The following is a 15,223-nucleotide window of genomic DNA, read 5'->3' as shown; positions in this document are numbered from 1 at the left end:
CATTTCTATAACTTTGAGGTCTAAAGATGCACCAGGGCTTCCTTCCCCTTTTTCAACATGATGAACTCAATGCTGCAAATGAACCATCGCCTAACTGGAAAGCATTCAAATGAGACAGACAAGGTTCCTTGGGTGAATTTGATATCTTTTATTAGACCAACCCAAATGGTTGGAGAATAGTTATTAAGCAAGCTTTCGGTTTCACCCTTCGTCAGGCTGGAGCAGTTGGTGTGTGCTCTTCCTGGATGGAATGAAAAGTAAAGAAGCCAGGGGCTGGGCTGGGGAGTCAGTTGCCAGGCAGATTATAATGTATCAAAAATCCAATGTCTATGTTTAGTCCATGATCTCTAGTATCCAGCAGGTTGATGAAATGGAGCTCATAGGCTCGTCTCTGGGAAGTGTTGTGTAAGTTTCCCTTGAGGATCAGGACTGAGAGATTGGAGAGAGAGTGGCCCTCCTGTAAGAAATGTGCCTCCACCGGTAATTGAGTGTTTCCGTCTTTGATGGATTTCCGGTGTGCGTTCATTCTGGTGCGCAGTTGTTTGGTCTCTTACTTTTAATTCCATCCAGGAAGAGCACACACCAACTGCTGCAGCTTCCTTAGCCTGACAAAGGGTTTTTGAACCCGAAAGCTTGCTTAATAACTATTCTCCAACCATTCGGGTTGGTCTAATAAAAGATATCAAATTCACCCAAGGAACCTTGTCTGCCTGTATCCTTAGACCAACACGGCTACAACCTAAACCCCTTCAAATGAGACAGTAGTTTCAGAGTGGTCTGACACATTTTAGTTTTAACTTTTTACAGGGACGCTAGTTTCAAAGTTTGGAACTAAACACATTTTTCAATTTTTCATTAATGTGTTTGGATTCCAAAGTCTAGACTGGGGTGTAGGAAAGCAACCTGCAGCATGTGATACAAGGCAGATAGGGCAGGGAGCAGAAAGCAGAGCAGCAGATGGGACAGAAAAAATGGATCAGAGTGGTACCCAGGGACGATGTGGGGCCAGTTTGTGGTATGCATACCAAAAAAGATTGACCTCTACTGATCTAGATCCTCTGGACCAGACTGGCTGAGTTCCACACAAGTTAGGAATGCATATGGCAAAAGTGGCACAAAACCAACTTTGGAGAATGTTCCCATCAAAAAAGAAAAGTAATTTGTTTTAAATGGATAGCTTAAAAAGAAAATAAAATTTGTATCTGAAGGGTTCTTGAAAGCCGCATATGGGTACACAATCCCATGGTTTTTTACTGCATTATCTGTATCTTTAGACAAAATTCTTATGTTCCCTCACTTGTATAAGTATTGAAGTTGATGAATAAATTAAACATTCAAATGAAGTCTCTGAATGCATAAATTCCTTTATTGAAAATATTGTGATAGAACTGCATTACATATATTCAATATCCATAGTTTAAAGGGCCACAGAATTTTGATTGAACAACACTGCTTTGAATATAGAACACAGCGTTTAGATATGATCTGACAAGTATAATATAATGGAATAAACTGTAGGTAACAATAGCGAAATTATGTAAAATGTCAAACTTCCCATTTGTAACTAGGAAGTGATTTGCCACTGGTAACAACAGCAAACTTTATTAGACATTCCTGGTGCCTCTCAAAGCAGTATTTTATTAGCAGCTTCCAGTATAATTTAGAGCAAAATCAGTTAGAACCTTATTTATGGCTATTAGACCAAGTGGAAGAAAACGGTGTTAAAAGCTTACGTGCAGTGTGTTTCAGACTTCCGGCTGTACAACATTAATTCATAACTGCATGGAATCTGGTGTAGAATTATGAATTGCTGATGTTTATAAAAGAAAACCACTTGGTATTTAAGTAGTTCCCTTTTTTCTTCTGCATTATGAAAAAAGGAGGGAAAAGTAGTACCTAAATGAAGCTGTACTAATAGTCCTAGAATACACTGTAATTTTTAAACCATGGAAGCGAAACACCATTTCTAAAATCTTTTTTTTTTTAAATGTGATTAATTGAAGACAACACATCCTTGTCATATTTTGCTTTTAACTCTAAGAACAGGACAGCATTCTATCAAGTCCAGCATTCTGCCATTGTGGGCTTAGGGTTCTTTGTTTAAACACAGATGTATTTTTGTGATAAGGCAGAAGTGGTCCAATAGCATAAAAATGCAGATTCTTTTTTCTTTCTGCTCCCTTTCCTAGTTTCCCATCTATTGACATCTTGTAACGCTAACTTGATAAGAGCTCAGCTGCACCTTTCATAAATGAAACAGCCTACAAGAAAAAAAATACTTGTCCTTATTTACTGGTAAATGTCATTTCATTAAAACCAAACAGGAAGTAATTAGCTGCTTGCAAAATCCTGTTGCGTCAAGCCTTTTTTGGGAAGGAAACCATTTATGATTTATGAGAAAACAGGTACGATACCAGCATGACCTGGCCTGTTGAAAAAGGAGCATTCCTTCCCACTTTCCTCAGATTCATTTTTCCCCTCAAGGGGAGATAGGAAAAAGGTTTTTCATTAAGCAATTTGTAAGGCAGCATTCATGAAAGTGACCCAGTTTTTGTACTGCCCCTACTGAGTGATTTAAAAGAACCACCCACAGTTCCATACACGTTTCTATCATAAGGAGTAAAAATTATACCTGGGCAGATCTTCTGTTAGTGCAAACTGTCAGAACTCTGTTGACTTACATGGGACTGTGATGAGTTAACACCAAGTGGGAACTTGCCCCGTATAGTTCCAAAATATAAAATTAATAGGAATATGGTAGCGGACTCAATAATGAGCACTGACAACCACCTCTCACATCTTAGAGAATGCCAGAATTATGCACTCAAGTGTTTCTGCCAAAAAAAACCCTAAATTAGGGCAAAATAAAAACAAAGCTTCATTTACAAAATTAAAAAAATTAAATACGAAATTAATGTTATGAAATCAAATTAATGTTTCCAACACATAAGAAACCTACCTCAACTGTATTTTTTAAATCAAATTCTATTTTTTTAAACATTAAAAGAAAAAAAAAAGCCATACTTAATACATTTAAAAAAAATCTACTATACAACAATAAATAATATGTTTTTAAAAATATGTTCCCTTTAAGTGCTGTGTACATCTGTTTGATTAGATGACCATCTTTTTCATGGCAAACAATATTCTGCAGATTTTGGTAATGAAACGTTTTATTTTTGGTTAGCACTTACGTTGAACATAAATACACATGGAATGTACTCTCTCTCTCTCTCTCTCCCTATATATATATATATATATTCCCACAGCATATTTTTCACAGTTACAGAAAATAAAAAAAACAAACCTGTTTTAACAACTCAAACACTATGAATGTCTTCATAACCATCTTTCTCTGAAGGAGTACTGGAGGGAAGGAAGTAAAAAGAATAACACAAAATGGTCCTCTTATTGTTCTGTCCATTTCTGCCTCTTAAAAACTGGCTCTCAGATTTTACTTGTATGTAGTCATGCTCTGATACAGTTTCAGAAATAAAGCGTGTAAGTCGTGAGGCAGCCTGCACTTAGGATCTAGTTTCAGCATCCTAGGGGCACTCAAAGAATCCAGTCTCTAAGGCAGTCAGTATTTCACTCAAATGTCCATACTTCCACATCCTGTATTATGAAATCTTCTTTCTTAGATAAGATGTCATTATTGAAGGTGCTGCAGGAGTTGCTTCGCCCGTGATATAAGTCAGCATCTAGCCATAATCCAAATCGACCACTAAAAAAGAGAGAGGGGGTGATTTATTATGTTTTGGTGTTTTCTGTTTACGTTTCAAACTTATCTGCAACAGGTAAGACCACTCTGTCTTAGAAACATAGAATACCCTTCTCACTAATTTCATATCTTGTGCAACCAGCCTATCAAAGAACAGAAATAATACTGACAGTTTTGCAAACAGAAATCACATTGGGTGCATCTACGTGAGCAATTGCTGTGCATGAATAAACTCCAGAGCATATTACTCCAGAGTTTGTTAATCCCCAAGCATGCTGCTTGAACGTGTGTCAAGGAGCAATAAGCTCTGGTACAGTGAACACCAGAGTTTATTCATGTGCAGCACGTTAAGCCAGGTTGGGGCAGCCCTGGCTGGCAGGAAGCATAGAGGGGGAGGGGTCATGCTGCAGAGGGGCTAAATGGGCCATGAGGGTGCTTCAGTGTGGGGCTAGACAGCAGGCAGCCTCCACACTGAAGCACCCTCGTGCTCCATCCAGCCTGGCCAGCATCTACATATGCACTGCTGTGGAATTTTTTTTACAAGTATTTACAAGTACTTTTCTGCCGAGGAGTAAATTAGCTTACTCTGGCCTAATGAGAGCACACAGATGTGCAGCTAATTAGTCAACTGTGCAGTGAATGTCTCGTATAGATGTACCCATTCCCTTCACTATTCTTGCGTAGGATTCCAGGGTTTAGTGGGGGGGGAGGGGGGGGGTTAAAAAAAATTACCTTACGTCTTTTCTAGAGTGGAAGCCAACCTTTTGGGCAGGCATGCCACAAATTAACACTCCGTGAGTGCCACTCCAATCCCTTCCTCTACCTGATCTGCTCCTTTGTTTTTTGATCCCTGCCCAATCTCCCACTGTTCTGCCTGTCCCTACCCCAACAACAATAGGAACTTTGTAATCGACTTTAATGATCCTAGAATTACAACTCATATCTAAGTTCCATGTGCCAAACAACTTCCCCTGCCCCTATTCCACCCCCCACCATGTATATTTTCATGTAGGACTAACATGGATGCCAATTCAGGATTAGAGGGACAATGAAAATTGACATGAATTCTGTTCATAGAATCAGCCAGCTAAGGGTCCGTCCTCAGCTGTTTAACAAAAGAATAAGTCACTGGACCAATGAGTTTCCCAAACATATGTACTTGTATCAATATCAGGGTTGCCAAATGTAAGCAAGAAATTGGGTTAAAATGACTGACAGTAAAGTCCATAAAAAAAACTTTAGCTGTCAGTAAAAACACTAAGTAGCCACAGCTTGGTAGAGCCCTAGCAGACAGCACACAGCAGTGCTACCTCGTGTCCAAGCAGAGGCACAGAACCCTGTAGAGGGTGATCTCTCAGCCATGTGCTGTGGCATCAGAGGCTGCCTGTATTATTGTTGGGTTACAGTCAGGCTTCTTAAAGGGTCTGCCACAGCAGGGAGAACTGGGCCAGCAGGAGTAAAACTGGGAGGCAGGCCGGGAGGTACGGAATGGTGCAGCATGCGGTCGAGAATCCTTTTTTACTCTTTTAACTAAAGTCGATGTTAAACCCCTAAATTTCAACCAAGCCCTTCTGACTGGGGCCTGGTAGAAGAGTTACATGTACATTATGTAAAACACGTATCAGTAAAAAAAAAAAAAAAAGGTTGGCTTTCAGTAAAAAGCTTGCAGATTATCAGAAAAAAAAAAATCTTCCATTGTCAACCCTGATCAACATCCCTTCACCCCCAAACTGTAGCCAGCTATAATTGTAAAGCCAAAATACACACACTTACCCTCCTCCTCCAAGTTCTAGAGAGCTCATGTCTCCATTGATAAAGTAGGTATTTTCTCCACTCCACTTAAATATCTGAGCAAGCAGAACACATTAAATTGTTAGGATTCTGCTAAACAAATAAACTGAAAACAATGACTTGTGAATCATTCTAGGTCAGGGGAAGTAGAGGTATGGTTTATATCTTGCCACAAGAAAAGGCACAATCCCACTCTAAATTTTATTTGTGTGCTACTACTTTCTTCTCGAGAGAGAATCTTGCAATATGTTCAGTATTTAAAACAAAATACTGCATTTTCAGTTTGGAGCTCTCTCTCTGTTTCCCCATTTGTCTAGTTTCTGTGGTCTATGTAGTACATACAATTTTAGACTACTCCCTGCCCTCAACCCCTTTCTCTGATTAAGTCTCCAGCAGATTATTCATTACACATCTTTTTCCACAATGAACTCCCTTCCCCTCACACTGGGGATGGATGATATGCGTTCAGGTTCTATTAACAACAGAACTGCAGTCTGATATCAGCTAATGGAGTGTTTGGTATTATATGCATTCACAAGTAGCTGGTCCCATACATTCAAATTACTGCTTTTATGAAGAGTTACATTTTTTATCACAGCTTCTACAGATTCTCATGACAAACAACTTTACAAGTGTTTCACAAGTGGAGATCAAAGCAATTAATTTCCTTCCCCAGTAAGTTACCTTGAAATTCGGACTAAAAGTGTACAAGAAAGTTTCGCCTGTGCCATAATAATGGTCACTGAACCTGAAGGGATGTGTTGCATATGCTCCAAATATCTGTCAAAATACAATGTATGGGTTATACTCCAACAATTTACAAAAATCAAGAGACATCTTTCACAATAGTTTCTGAAAAACAAACTGTGCTGATATTTCAAATAACCAAGGCCAAAATGCAGAAAACTTGGCTGATAAGGTATCAGGGTCTTCCATAAATATCCTTTAGCCAAGTAGCTCCAGATCAGTGGTGAAACTTTCTGGACTGTGGGTTGGATTGGTAGTGTGGGCCCCAGCCTCCACATGCTGGATCAAACGTGCTAGCCCTTGCCCCGCATGTCACCCCAGTCTGGTACACAGGGCTATGTTATTTGGCCACAAGACTTGCAAATTTAGCAGTGAGGGATCAGAGGCGGCATTAACTGCCACGCCTCCCCAGCTGCCAAATTTCCAGATCTGTGGGGAGGATCCATGGTACAACCCACAGGCTGGAAGTTGGGCACTACTGCTCTAGATAACTGTGAAGTACTGGGGTATTTCATGTAGTCATATTGGTCCCCAAGGATGCATTACTAGCTGTCTGCTATTTTGTAACTGAATTCTGATGTCTTAAATAGATACTTGTGACAACAAACCTGTGGTCTCCCTGAAGAACAAAACTGTCAGGGTTTTGTCCCCGTTAGTACCTTATACTCGTCTGGATTTAAGGATTCTGTGCTAATTTAATAGTAGTAAACATAGGAGTAAAAAGATCTTGTCTTTGATTCTTATTTTGCAGGACTTAAGTTAGCAAAACAGCAGCTTTCACCAATCTTATAGAAGATCAAACTGTAAATGATAAGAGGTTACCTACTCGCAGTCAGGATGAGCAGTTTCTATGATGCGGTCCCCCCAGACAATGAGATCTGAAAATAATCATGCCACACTCAAGTCCTAACCTGGTTATCCATGTCTTTGATGACAAGGAGGACTGGACTGTCAAGTGATGATGATTTACGGTACAATGTTTTCAGGCTGGTTCCATGTTCTAATGTGCTATATACAAGCCGCCATGGATATCCCTGCACTCTTGCTGGCAGGCGCCGGGCAAGCTAGGAGGGGAAACAAAAATGGCAAACCATTTAATTGTATAATATCTCTCTGTGTATTTTCAATTAACAGCAAGTAGTACCATGTAATAAGCACTGCCTGCCATCTAGACACTGGAGCTAGGTGTTCACAGTGAACCCAGGATAAATAGATTATCCACTTTGGATACACATTTAAATTTGGTATCTTGTGCCAGTGTGAATTCTAAATTTAAATAGTTTGAGGGTCAGTACGGAAAATCTGATTAGCAAAAAAGAGAACAAACCAAAATTCCATTAGGAACTATACCTGCTCTATGTGCATATTCTCTAGGAGTGCACTGTGATGTTTTAGGATGGGTAAAGTCTCATCATCATCTTCCTCATAGTAACTGCAGGTGCTCTTTCGACGTTTTGCTTCTTCCACAGTAATAATCTGAGATAAAAGGGCACAAGTGTTATATGACATCTATTTCCTGTTCTTTGTTAATCTTATCTCTGGGAAGAGTTAATCATAAACGTGTCAGGACACAGGCTCCACAATCTATATGGAACAAAGTAACCTTATAAACCAGGTATATTCAACCAACACAGAGTCACCCCAGTGCAGGAAGATCCTTAACTGACATGGTGTACCTGAGCTGCCTAAAATGCATGGCAGGACTTCCCTTTCCCCTGATGTTTCCAGGTAGCTATGTTAGTGTCATCCCCCTGCCTGAATAACAAGACTGGACTGGAGAACAGACCCCGCACATGCTTTGTCCAGGATCAGGGGATGCCACATCCTCCTGGCTTGAACAGCATATTAGATGGCAATAGGTGATTTTTAAAAACCAAGGACATGGAAGCTTCTTCATTTTCATTCCTGCAATTAGTTGAGTACAATGATTTTTTTCCCAGGTGCTACACTAATAACACTAGTATAAACACATCTAAGTTTCACTTCCTGTTGTTAATAAGCCAGCACCTACCCTTTCATGCTTCATTTACTAAGAAACAGACATTTTTATGTACACAACTGAAATAAAAGCAACATACACGAGAACCAAAAAAGAAATTAAATCTAAGCTAATACTTGAAAACGTAGCAAATGCTTTGAAGACCTGCATAATACATGCAAGCTCTCTAAGAAATTGGATGCACAGTCAAATAGTTAATCCTTAATTCTTCCTCATTTAAGTTAATTTCTTTAAAACAGCTGTTTTGGTAATGAAGCTGTCACTCATTTCACAAATTTCAGAAATTCACAAATTGCTCTCAAGAGCCTTAAAAAAGATTCTGTTTCATTTGAAAATGACCAGATTATTCTTTAGAATTAGGAGGAGGATCAGGCTGCTGTTAGTTTTAAACTGAGCCTGATACAACACTCAAAGTGCATTAGCATAAATGGCTCCTTAGATTTAGAATAAGATCTTTCCATTAACTAGAATTAAAATACTATGACTTGTCCCTCCACAACTCCAGAAGAAGAAGAACCACCACTTGGGAGAGAACAACTGCAGAGCCTCTGGTGTTACACAGGCTAAATTACCCTCCTTCTACAAACCTGTTATCTTTCCAGTTTTCATATTCTGGGATAATAGCCCCTATATTTGGCTGAAGAGTACCCAGTATAACTCAGACATGAACGTACACAATGGTGGCTTTATGTGCTGGACTGTCACTTCCCTTTACGTTTCCAAACTTGCAGAAACTGCCAGTGGCCAGAGCAGCCAAAAATTACCAGGACGCCCTATGGATACACTAAGCCGCTACGGATGGATTCTAAGCCATTGGAGGATCTCTCTGTGCTGGGATGATTTTTCTCATGGCCAACTTTACAGCAGTTTTGTCCCCATGGTGCGACTCAAAAGTGGCTGCATTGCAGTGCAGAATCTTGTCTGGTATTTTTTAATCCATTTTAAGGGGTATACATTTCCTGCTTTTTCCTCTGTTCTATTACTACTTGTGGTCTTACTGAAACACTGATCCCCAACTGCCCTTGATTCCCACCCTCATTTTTTCCCATTTTTATTTTTAAAGTGTATAAGTCTTTTTGAACTTCAGCCAAATAACATTCCTCTATTCTTTCAAAGGTTTCAGTTATTTCAGGATTCCAAAAGAAAAATCACAGTGAAGTATCGAGCAACAGATACATGAAATGATATGTAACCAAATTCAGAGGCAAGCAGCTACAGGTATGCTCCTTCAAAACCCACTACAAAAAATCCATATCAATTAGAAATATAGACAGGGAAGTTAACCTCACGCCTACCTACTAAAGGGCAGGAGAGAGGGGAAAGAATCAGGTTCTGGACAATTTAAGATCTCATGGAGACTTAAATTGAAGACAAACAAGACTCAGTGAAGACAAACTCTCTTAATTCACCTCACCAAATGAAACCTCCTATTTGAATATTGTGCTCTACACAAACAATAGCAGTGAAGGGTTGAGCACAATATTCTGCGAATTATCAGCAGTTTCACCAGTCATTTGATGCAGCAAAAAGTCACTTAAAAACACCACCACCATCTTTTGAAATAGAATAAAGATTTTAAGTGCTGTCGTTTGTATAAATGAGTGGAATCAAGCACACAATTCAGGAATGTCCTATTAAAATACATATTAAAAACCAATTTTCTTTCACTAGTGCAAAGCTTACCCAGCATTTTACCTGAATGATACAGTCCAACATACCTGCACAAAAGGTTCCTGGTCAGGTCTGGCACAGTAAAGAATCTGAATGTTCAAAGGCATTTGTCGTACTCTCATTGTTAAAAGTTTATTCTGCTAGCTACCAAACTTCTCTGCTCTAATGCCAAAGCTTAATAATACACCAAAGCTGTTTCCTTTATGTAAGATAGCCAGCTACAGTTTGTGACAGGATGTGATAATACTGCTTATATACGTCTCTTACCGTCTCACTTTCTGTTTCCCCAGTAGAGGAATACTTTCCCTGACAGCCATGCCCATATTAGGGCTTTAGTCACGGAAGTTCTTGGCAGACACATCTCAAACATAAAACTCGCACAGATTAATTTTGTAAACTGTTTCCAACTCTTCCCTTATTACCACTACAGCTCATTCAAAATAGATGTTAAAGTTAAAACGATAATAAGTTTCAATGTGTTACTTTTCCCCTTCTATACTTTGCCTTTCCCCTTCCCATCAGCTCTATTTGCATACCATGCACTCCAACTGAACTACACTGAAACTTAATAAAATTACATAGTAAAGAGCATCTGTGCCCCCAGTCCTACACAAGGACAAACATGACAAACATTTCTGCTTGCAGCTCACACTGCACCAAAAGGGAACTACAAAACCTGTCAAGCAAACTCCCATTTAAACTCTGGGATTACAAAGTGAAAATTAACAGTGGGCATATCTACACACTATATCGCTGTAGTGATGAGTTATGGCAACGTAGCTCATCGCTAAGGTGACAGAGTCAGCTGGCACAGCCATGAACTGTGATGCCACTGCTACTGCACAGTAGCAACGAGCTACTGCACAAAAGGGTCAGAAGTGACCCATGCAGCTCCGGGACGGTGCAGTACCGGCAGTTACTGAGTTGTCATTTAGTACTTGCTAAAGCAGTCAGCGTACCTGTAGACATCCCCAGAGCTTACAGAGGAGGATCCATTTCTCACTTTTCATCTCTCTCTAGTTTTTGAACACAGCAGCTGATTTTGCAGATGGGAATACTTAAAATAAAAGTTAGCAGTAGATTTTGTTTTGGTTTTTTTTTTTGGGGGGGGGGGGTTGCAGACTAACAACATTCTGATTTAAGCTTTGCAAATCCATTTTAAAACAATCTGTACACCTTATGATCTGATCGGCCCACATGTCTTCAGCATAGTTGATATTCCAGAACTCTTAATTTCATGCGCACACAGGCATGTGGACATCCTTTTAATATCCTATTTCCTTATGTTCTCATTGTCCAAATACATAGTGCTTTTTCAGTATATCTAGATAGGTGGGGATGCGCATGCATGTGTGCCCAAAAAGCCAATCTGTCTTAGAAACAGTATGATATTAGTATGTATACTAATACATGGGAAAGAAAAGGAAAGATGGAATAATGTGTATGGTGGCAATGGAGAGCCACAAAGCCTGGGACTTTTTAATATAAGGAGCAAAAATTATATGAATAAAAGTTTATACAAATATTAGAAAAATGGCAGGTACTTTGAGTCTCAATAAAGTTTATACAAATATTAGAAAAATGGCAGGGACTTTGAGTCCCAAGGGATGATTCACATTCTCCATTATATTCATGGTTCTCCACTCAGAAGACAAAAGAAATCTAACCTCCCAACTTTTAGTTGTTGGCTCACTGAAGAAGTTGTCTATCATATCAAGTTCCTCCTTTTCCACCACTACAAAACCTTGCTCTTTGGCATCTTTCCCATATACTTCTGGTGACCACTGAACAAAAAATGTATAAAGATGATCTACCCTGAAAGACAGAAGAGGAAAGACATGGAATTTAGGTTTCTTTAAACACAGTATTGCTATACAATATGCACATTTCTTTCAATGGCAAAAGTGAACTACACAAAATATGCATCTATGTACTTTCACACACGGAAAGTACTATGTTACATATTTACAACTCCAGTCACTCTATTTAAATCAATGGTGTTACTCCACATTTACGCTATGACAAGTCAGATTCTTGCCCTTAATTTCTTAAATTCCTGTCTGTTCAGGACTGGCAGATCAATCTCCAATCAGGGTATAGCAGGACAGGTATTTTTCACAAAAATATGAATCTACAAAAGTATGTCAATTAGCTGGCTGTAATTGCCTTCTCAGATCTCAGACAGATCTTGGGGCTTTGACTCGCTTTGGTCCCAGTTGTAGCTGCAGCTTTTCCCATCCCCAGAGAAAGAGAGTTTGGTTACTACATCACCGAGACTTCCTTTCCCTTACCACAGACACGGAACAAATTAATTCTTCTCAACGGTCCCCTTTTCCCCCCTGTTGGCATTCACAAATGCTTCTCTGCAGTGCACAAACCCTTGACCCACATGGGAGGCTCTTGTTTCCCTGAATTTAAGTGTTCAAATTTAAGATAAAAGATGACTACTACGCAGTTGCAAACAAGGGGCATCTGAAATGCAAACTTAAGTCCAAAGATGCTCTCCAGAGATTGTGAATGGCATGGAATAAACTGCTAGCTGGGGTGGAGGGGCACTTTTCCAACGCTTAAGCCAGTGCCGGGGGGGGGGGAGGAAGGGGACAACTTTTTGGAGGCTTAACTGGGGGAGGATGGGAGTCAATGAGAAAGCATAATGGCTACTGAAATGTGACATTACTATTTGACCACTCCTTGTAGCAGAAACATCCAGCTAATGTGTTTATCCAACAGCTGGGGAGCCAAGAAGCTAAAGATGCAAAAAGAAACTCTAAAGCAGTGGTTTTCAACCTTTTTTCATTTGTGGACCCCTAAAAAAATTTCAATGGAGGTACGGACCCTTTGGAATTTCAAACACAGGTGCGGACCCCTTTGGATTGTAAGTGTGGGTATTCATATACCTTTGATTGATCATAGTCATGTTTCGCAGGCCCCTTCGACAGACTGTGGACCCTCAGGGGTCTGCAGAACACAGCTTGAAAACAGCTAGTCTAAAGGATGCAACCCTTGAGCTTCAATGTCATGTTGAAGTAGGAAAGTATTAGCATTGCATGTTTGAGTGCAATCACTAACAGAACTGGCATATAGGTAAAATACTAAGCAATGAAGGGGGCATTGATCTGCCATGTTGTATGAGACAGAATCCTTGCCTTGAGTTGGAAGATTCTTCTCCCCCTCTTCCCACCACTGGCTTTTGCAGAACATTTTCCCAGCATTCTTCACAAATGCTCCAGAAGTAGCAACATGACAACAATCCCTTTGCTCAGTGAATCTATTATTTCAGGGCCATTCAATGTCTTGGTGGTTGGGGGGGTCATGCAAGGCTCAGGCTGCTTGCTATGCAGACAGCTTCACTCCATCCTGGCCAGGTACACAGCATGGGAAGTTCCCCCCCTCCCCTTCCTGTGTGCAGTGCAGGCAGCACATCTTCCTTCCTTGCTGTACACCCAGTGTAATTAGGCTGGTACCCTCCCTCTTTACATGCACAGCATAGGCAGCCCAGCTCCACCCCGTCAAGTATACCATGCGAGTAGTTCAGACTCTTCCTTCCCAACCACGCATGCAACACAGACATCCTGGCCCGCTCCTGCTGCACCACCCTGCCCCCAGAAGTAGGAGCAGAAAGCAGAAGCCAGAGAGGGAGGGGGAGCTCAGAGACCCCAGCTACCACTGCAGCAAAAGCAATGAGAATGGAGCTTGAAGGCCACATGCTAGTCCCTTGTGGACCACCAGCTGGACAGCCCTCGATTATTTGATCGATTTGAACAGTTCTGAACAAATGTTCAAGGTGTTGGTCACATTACTTTTCAGGTTTGCCTGAAGAAAATGTGGCCACAACTGAGCTGGAAAAGTCTGAAATGCAACTGTGTCCTTCAAACAGTTTGGAAAACTAAGTATATTTCTACAAATTCCTATGAAGGGGCTGATATCCAAGCTACTTCTTTTTATGTCAGCCTGTATTTGTGGGGGGAAATTGCTGCCCTAATTATCCCCATTAATCTATGATGAAATTAAATAAAGCCAAAACCTGAATATTTGGGTTTCCAAATGGAATTCAATAACACATGTACAGTATATGACAACCTGAAAAATAAAGTTAGGAGAGGATGGTTAGCACTCTGAGAAGTAGCACTAGACTTCCTTCAAGTAGACCATTTGCTTATATTCTTATTGTCCATGCACTGAAAAAAACCTACCTGTTTACTTATGGGGGGGAAAAAAACCATACACACCTGTGTGGTTAATATCAATTAAAAACCAACAGATATTTTGTGCAGGTTAGGTGCAAGCCTAAGACCCAGGATAAGGAATGTAATTTTCAGTGAAGGAAATTTTTTGCACAAATCTCATTAAGAGAGAGGATTTTTAAAGCTGCTTTTTCATATATTCCTATTATTATCCCCTGTATTCCTATTATTACTATTCCTATTATTTCCTACTATTTTGCCTAAACCAATTCATCCCCAGGCTTCACAAAGCAAGGTATTTGTACTATTGTCATTGCAAGAAAAGGAAGTCAGTTCAAAAGGTAAGTATAGGCATGAACTTTTATCTCTATGGTGATGGAAAAATGGGAATATTTTGAAAACAGATACACTTCTACTTCAGTGCAATGTCAATGATTTTAAATACTGGAATTCTCAGTTACTCTATTTACTCGTTAAAATTATAAACGGCAATCCCCTATTTCAAAAGAATGTTGTATGGGGGAATTCTATATTAGAACCAGCTTCCAATAAGAACTTGTCAGAGAAGTAAAAGTTAGCAGTTGCTTGAATGATCTTTTCATGTTTGCTATGTGCAAACAAAATAAAGTCCAAACCAGTCTCACACACAATGAAAAAAAAAGAGGAAGTTACTTGTGATGAATATAAAATAGAAACTAGAAATGTAAGAAATTTGGTAACAGAAGGATAAAAGCAAAAACTATGGGCTCCTACACACATGCAGGGAAGCTGCTCCAATCGATTAATCGAATCACATGTATCTGCATCCCCATGCTGAAAAAATGGTGATGGGGCTCTTAAGCCAAAGCTCATTCGACAAGCTTTAGTTCAAAGCACCTCACCACTATTTTTCAGTGCAAGAATGCTGATACATGTGATGGTCCAGGGGCTTTTAATTAGCACAGCTCTTGGAGCTGTGCTAATTAATTCTCCTACTTTCCCCAGCCCCGCCCCCCGGCATCCCAGAGCACATCTATAAATGCCCTATAGTATTAAAAGCAATGAAAAACCATCTTTAAGTACACTGAGAAAAATATGTTCCCTAACAGTACTAGTTTATCAACGGATAAG

The 15,223-nt window shown here is 39.9% G+C and overlaps 1 protein-coding gene across 5 annotated transcripts in view; it reads right to left on the bottom strand.

The window, feature by feature from the left end:
* Window positions 1-1,344: 1,344 nt before the first annotated feature.
* Window positions 1,345-15,223, bottom strand: part of NCOA7 (nuclear receptor coactivator 7) — a 123,013-nt gene continuing 109,134 nt past the window's right edge. For 3 of the 5 annotated variants that reach the window (XM_006027722.3, XM_025209005.1, XM_006027723.3), the window contains 6 exons: window positions 11,597-11,744; window positions 7,610-7,735; window positions 7,171-7,323; window positions 6,197-6,292; window positions 5,495-5,568; window positions 3,589-3,724 (listed from right to left, as the gene is read on the bottom strand). In XM_006027722.3, coding sequence (XP_006027784.1) covers window positions 3,589-3,724; window positions 5,495-5,568; window positions 6,197-6,292; window positions 7,171-7,323; window positions 7,610-7,735; window positions 11,597-11,744 — 733 coding nt within the window. Of the gene's footprint in view, window positions 3,725-5,494; window positions 5,569-6,196; window positions 6,293-7,170; window positions 7,324-7,609; window positions 7,736-9,976; window positions 11,433-11,596; window positions 11,745-15,223 lie in introns of those variants that run through there. The other 2 variants (XM_025209004.1, XM_006027727.3) reach the window with 2 other exon arrangements.

This window comes from Alligator sinensis, unplaced genomic scaffold (assembly GCF_000455745.1).
Source record: "Alligator sinensis unplaced genomic scaffold, ASM45574v1 scaffold257_1, whole genome shotgun sequence".
Lineage (NCBI taxonomy): Eukaryota > Metazoa > Chordata > Crocodylia > Alligatoridae > Alligator > Alligator sinensis.
Note: the sequence above shows the minus strand (reverse complement) of the source record. Positions and strands in the feature narration are given on the sequence as shown.